Below are 5,792 nucleotides of genomic sequence, written 5' to 3'. Positions count from 1 at the left end.
AGTATGAATGGCAATTGACCACCATCAACAGCAGCTCTTAGGGGCTTCCATCTTCCTTCTCCTCTGCACCTCATTCTGCTTCCCTTTCAACACAGGCTGTTGTTGGCAAGCTCTGCATGTGGAAAAGGGGGATTCAATCCCCCAGCTGCAGTGAGTGCTGGACTGTTTATGTAATGAAAACATGTATATATCTTCCCTTCAGTTCTTGATTCCAGGGAGATTTACAGAGAACTAAAGACACAGCGGGAAGGTAAATGGCGTTTCCATGTGCTGCTCTGGTTCACCAGGAAGCGGCTTAGTCATGCTGGCCACATGACCCGGAAGCTGTACACCAGCTCCCTCGGCCAGTAACGTGAGATGAGCGCTGCAACCCCAGAGTCGGACACGACTCTGGACCTAATGGTCAGGGGTCCCTTTACCTTTACCTTAAACACACAGGAAGATACACTATTAAAGTGGTAATAAATAAACTTGCCTTGTGTTGCGGACACCACGGTGGTTCAAACAACATTGAAAGTGCTGTAGTATCTGCCAGTTTGAGTCTCATCTGTGTGGTGAGCAGTATGGCATTACAGGGATACACTGTCACTATGCATGGCTTGGTTCCTGGCATGCAAGGTTAATGTGAAGGCATCCCAATGCTACAGTGTAATTGGTGAGTGTCAGCAACGTTGCCATGGTTGCTGAGGTTTATCTAATGCTGTTGCTGCATTCTCTGTGGCTTGAAGTGATGCTGTTGCCCTTTCAACTTTGCTGCAGGGCGTGCAAAGGATCCTATACCGATATTACAGTGGGTTGCATCGCAATGGTACTGGTGGTTCCCAAAGACCACAGTGTGATATATGGCTAATTGTAGTTGCAGTCCAAAAAGGCCCTTTTGTATTCCAGTGCAGCCCACTATACAATACTATTAGAGTACAGAGTGCTTTGCAGTTAGACTGGAAGAAAACTTAAGTAGCATTTTTATTTTAGATATTCAGAACTCAACACTTCTGCTCATGCTAAAATGGCAAATGACTCTTCACCAAAGATCACACCTCCTTTAACATTTCAAGAAACTAACTGCAGTAACATTCCTAGAAAGGTCATGACAGGCAGCCCTGCTTATCACAGCTAATAAAACAATGTTGCTAGGATCATTTAACGCTAGAAAACTGTGCTGTTTAGAACAGCTGGTTTAAAGCAACCTCGTTACAAGGAAGGCACTCTGTGTACAAGGCATCTGCATTCTTCTTTCAGTAGTTGTTGTTCTGAAATTCCTTTTGAGCTCCTCAATCGCCATAAACCCCAGAAACAAGTGCAGCACATTTCATCTATAATTTTCCCTTGAACTTTGGCATACTTTTGCATAAAGAGGGGTGGGTATCAAGGAGTACTTCTTCCTGTCTACAATATTCTCCATTCTTTCTCTAGAGCTGTTGGTAAAAGAGACTCACACGATACTCTGACACGAGTCTTCTTGGGGAAAAGAGGATAATCAATGCAATTAAGAGAGCTGACCTCTGCATCTGAAATAAATACTGCTTTTGAAACGAGCCTTTAGGTACCCTTATTTTACAGCACATCAGCACAGTGATTTTATTTGTAGATTGTAGATCAGAGGGAGATGGAGAAGCATGGGAGGGTGGAAATGAAGGCATATGGCTGTATCATGTGCTAAGCAGCATTCTCTCAGAGCCTCACCAGTTTCTGGAATATGAAAATCTTGCACGTCGTCAGCCACTCCTAGCTGCCACGCTTGGGAACAGAAGTAAATATCCGTAGTCCATGCATTGCTTTAATTTCATCACTTAAAGCCTAGAAGAAGAAAGCATTGCAAGCAGCTACACAAAAGTGGGATGAAACAACCTCAAAGACCAGAAGGCAGCACCCAAGCATGGTTCAAGACACCCCCTCAAGCACAGACAGGTTTCAAAGTAGCAGCTTCTATGTGATCCAACGTATTTTGCTTTCAAAGTGGGGAAGGTGCTTCTGGCCATCTGATTGTGGAATTTAAAAACCCAACCAGTTCAAAAATGAAGCTATTTGTGTCCAGGTATGGATGCTGTTTACTGCAATGAACTGAGCAGCAGGTGAATTGTTCCCGACCTTCAGAGTACTCCACCTCTGTTGTTGTTATTTATTGTATTTGTTGGTCAGTTTATCTTGTCCTAGGCAACCCAAAGCAACTTATAAGCATGCTCTAAACATCTGGCCATACAAAAATTTACTCTACTGTTTGTATTAGCTCATCCCAACTAAGGTCGAAGACTTGAACAATTAAGTTAATTCAAAGAAAAAGGAACAGTCTGGGGGAGCTTGAACAGAAAAGAACAGATTATCCTGGAAAATGCTTGAAACTCAAAAACTCAAGATCCAAAGCATCCATGACAATGAAAATGTAATGTAATTTCCCACTGCATTAACACAGAGATAGACAACCCAGAATATGTTAACCTGCTTACCTGATTGACCATTTGGTGTTGCTGTACCATTCTCTTTTCCTTAAACTCTTCAGACTCTATATGGATTTCATACATTGCTCCACAGCCACCTTGACAAAATGGATTTGATTTTACCATATTTTCAGCCATTTTATTTTAACAATCCCCTATGCACTTTAACTTGATATCACTTTTAAATGGGGGCTTTTGGAGGGGGGTGTCACATGATCAACCAGGGAAAGAAATCCACATGGTAACAGAAACCACATGACAATTTATATTAACTAACTCTACAATATATCATTTGTGCCTTTCTGCAATGTATGATCTAGTGGAGATTCCTACACTGCAGGGGTTGGGCTAGATGATCCTTGGGATCCCTTCCAACTTTACAATTCTACAAGCCTATGATGATGGATGGTTGAGGGCAAACAAGTTATTAATTCAATGACAAAGATCATGAAGGTGGCAGAGCCTAGGTTGGGAGGCTTGTCAGTTTTGGCATTATGCACAAGGTTACACTAGAAGAAGAGAGAAGAAGTGTTTGGACTTGATATCCCACCTTTCACTCCCCTTAAAGAGTCTCAAAGCGGCTAACATTCTCCTTTCCCTTCCTCCCCCACAACACACACTCTGTGAGGTGAGTGAGGCTGAGAGACTTCAGAGAAGTGTGACTAGCCCAAGGTCACCCAGCAGCTGCATGTGGAGGAGCAGAGGAGTGAACCTGGTTCACCAGATTACACGTCCACCGCTCTTAACCACTACACCATGCTGGCTCTCTAGCTCTTCAGAATACTGTGGGGTTCTCTTTGGTGCTACTTTCCTGTTAAGATTCTCAGCTGATGATAACAGAAGGTGCTGCTCACCATGTTTGGGAGCTATGGGATGTCACAGTGCAATATCACTTTTATTCTGGTCTAATATGCTCCAGGGCCCAATTCAACACCCTGGCAACTACCTTCAAAGTGCAGGTCCTCTATACTTTCATGATCCTCTCAAGGGAAGCAATGCTCTGCCCCAGCTTTCACACTAGTGTGATTTGTGGGAGCAAAGTCAACCCTTCTCTGTGGTGTTGCCTGAGCTTTGGAATACAGTGGTACCTCTGGTTAAGAACTTAATTCGTTCCGGAGGTCCGTTCTTAACCTGAAAATATTCTTAACCTGAGGCATCACTTTAGCTAATGGGGCTTCCCGCTGCTGCCGAAGCGGCGCAGCAGCGCAATTTCTGTTCTCATCCTGAAGCGAAGTTCTTAACCCGAGGTACTATTTCTGGGTTAGCAGATTCTGTAACCTGAAGCGTCTGTAACCTGAAGTGTCTGTAACCTGAGGTACCACTGTATATTTCAGTAAGGAGCACATCTGGGCCACTTTGCTCTTCCTGTTTTAATAGATGGCCCAAACCTGACTTTTAAATTTTATTTTATTCAAACATTTAACTTTATTTTTAAGTTTTAGGATTCATTCAATTTCATTATTGATTATAATTTTGCAGAGGTGATTTTTATTTTGTGTTCTGTGCTGTATTTTGGCAGCCAAGACATGGTATAAAATATTAAATAATGAAATGAAATGTTCATGACTGCAGTGGATACCAAATGAAAACTGCACTGTATTCTGCATGAGCTAAGAGGAAGGCACGTTTGGCAAATCCTCACCGTGATCAACTTCTGCCCAGAAACCTATGTCCTAACTGTGGAAAGATTTGCAGCTACAGAATTGGCCTCCACAGTCACTTACGGACACACTGTTAAGACCATATTCATGGAAAACAATCTTACTCAGCTATGAGTGATCACCAAAGAACAACAACATGGGAAACCTAAGGCAACCAACTGCCTGTTAGTTGGACTTAGAATTTACAAGATTTTGGGGGGGGGGGGGGGAATTCATCTAGCCTTTTCATTTCTCTCTACATGTTGATTCTCTAAGAGTACTGTCACTGCATTTTTCAATATACAGTACCTTTGTTAAAGGCATCCAAAAGCAAAATGAGAAAAACAGTATTTCTCATTAGGCTAATGTAAACCCACAAGGTAGACTAAGGGGTACCCAATGCCAACTCTTAATCTTAACCCAAATCTTAACCCAAAATTACAATTAACCACAAAGCAATGCCTTTCTCCAAATCTTATCTACAGAAATGATTCAGATGACAGGAAAGCCTGTAGAATGGCAAGTGTTCAGACAGAGCCTGAAGCTTTGCTAATTACCTGATATATCTACTACTTTGATAGCAGCAGCCTGAGGGAACTTTTCTTTAAGGACTTGTGCCACCCTGATTTCTCCCTCCGTCTGTGAAGCAAAGCTTCGCACTATATTGCGCAGCAGAAAATGGATCTGACGAGAAATGGAAAGAGTTTGTGTTAGTTGGGATATCATCAAAATAAAGCCAACTATAATCATGGCAAAAGATCCAAACGTCCCCAAGGGAACATGGGAAGCTGCCACCACCTGAGTCACACTGCACCTAGCTCCGTATTGCCTACACTGACTGGCAGTGGTTCTCCAGCGTTTCAGCCCCAAATCTTTCCCAACCTTGCCTAGAAATGCTGGGGACTGAACCTGGTAACTTCTGCATGCTAAGGGCATGCTCTACCACCGACAATCCCCTAAATCACAATGGCACACGCAATAAAATAAAATGCCTCGCTCTCGCTCTCCCACAAGCTATTCCGCACTGGGATCCCTACAAAGAATAAACCAGAAACTCGACGCAGTCAAGTTAGAAGTTCTGACTGCGGGAACGATTGGCGCGGCTTTTCCAGAGGCAGCGGATAGCCAGGCGCACGAGCCGAGGGGCGGGGAAGAAGGGAACCATGCGCAGCGGCAGGAGGCTCCCCGAGGGCCTCGCCTTATTCCCCGGTGGGGGGGGGGCGGGAAGGCAAAGGAGGGGCTCTTCTTGTCCTCGGGGCGACGGCGCTGCGCCTGGGGTGGCGGGGGCAGAGGAGCGGTCTTGGGCGGCACAGCCTTTCCCCGGCCCTGCCCGGGGGCCTCCCCGCTCCAGGGCCTCCGGCGAAGAGTGTCGCCAAGGACGCCGCAGCTCTACGCCCACAGATCACCGACCTTCCCCCGACAAGCGGCCATCCTAGCTACGGCGGCGGCCATCGCGCCGTTGCGTCAGAGGAGAGCGCTCTTAGAGGCGCTGGAAGATGACGTTACACGCGCACGCGCGCCGTGCAGCCGAGTTTCTCTTCTCGGCTCTTCTCAAGCTTCCCAGAGTTAGGAAACGTGTAGAGTCGCAATGCCTCCCCTTCTTTCGGCTCTCCCAAGAGTATAGAGTTAACAAGGGAAAGCTCGGAGTCATACGGTTTTCTCCCCTCCGTTGCTGAAAAGCCTCCAAGGAGGGAGAGTCCACCACACCTTCCAGGCT

At 45.4% G+C, this 5,792-nt stretch overlaps 1 protein-coding gene across 2 annotated transcripts; it reads right to left on the bottom strand.

Moving 5' to 3' along the window:
• Positions 1 to 5,573, bottom strand: BOLA3 (bolA family member 3). 2 transcript variants are annotated; one of them, XM_033159099.1, is made up of 5 exons: positions 5,486 to 5,573; positions 4,633 to 4,759; positions 2,445 to 2,533; positions 1,684 to 1,797; positions 1 to 112 (listed from the first exon to the last, which is right to left on the bottom strand). In XM_033159099.1, exons 1-4 carry the CDS (start codon positions 5,525 to 5,527, stop codon positions 1,726 to 1,728), a joined length of 330 nt encoding a protein of 109 aa, XP_033014990.1. In that variant the 5' UTR covers positions 5,528 to 5,573; the 3' UTR covers positions 1 to 112; positions 1,684 to 1,725. The 2 variants fall into 2 exon arrangements, with proteins under 2 accessions (XP_033014990.1, XP_033014989.1); XM_033159098.1 differs by lacking the exon at positions 1 to 112 and having other exon boundaries at positions 940 to 1,797.
• Between the last annotated feature and the right edge of the window lie 219 nt (positions 5,574 to 5,792).

Source organism: Lacerta agilis, chromosome 8 (assembly GCF_009819535.1).
Source record: "Lacerta agilis isolate rLacAgi1 chromosome 8, rLacAgi1.pri, whole genome shotgun sequence".
Taxonomy (NCBI): domain Eukaryota; kingdom Metazoa; phylum Chordata; class Lepidosauria; order Squamata; family Lacertidae; genus Lacerta; species Lacerta agilis.
The sequence above is the reverse complement of the archived record's forward strand: the minus strand, read 5'-3'. Positions and strand labels throughout refer to the sequence as shown.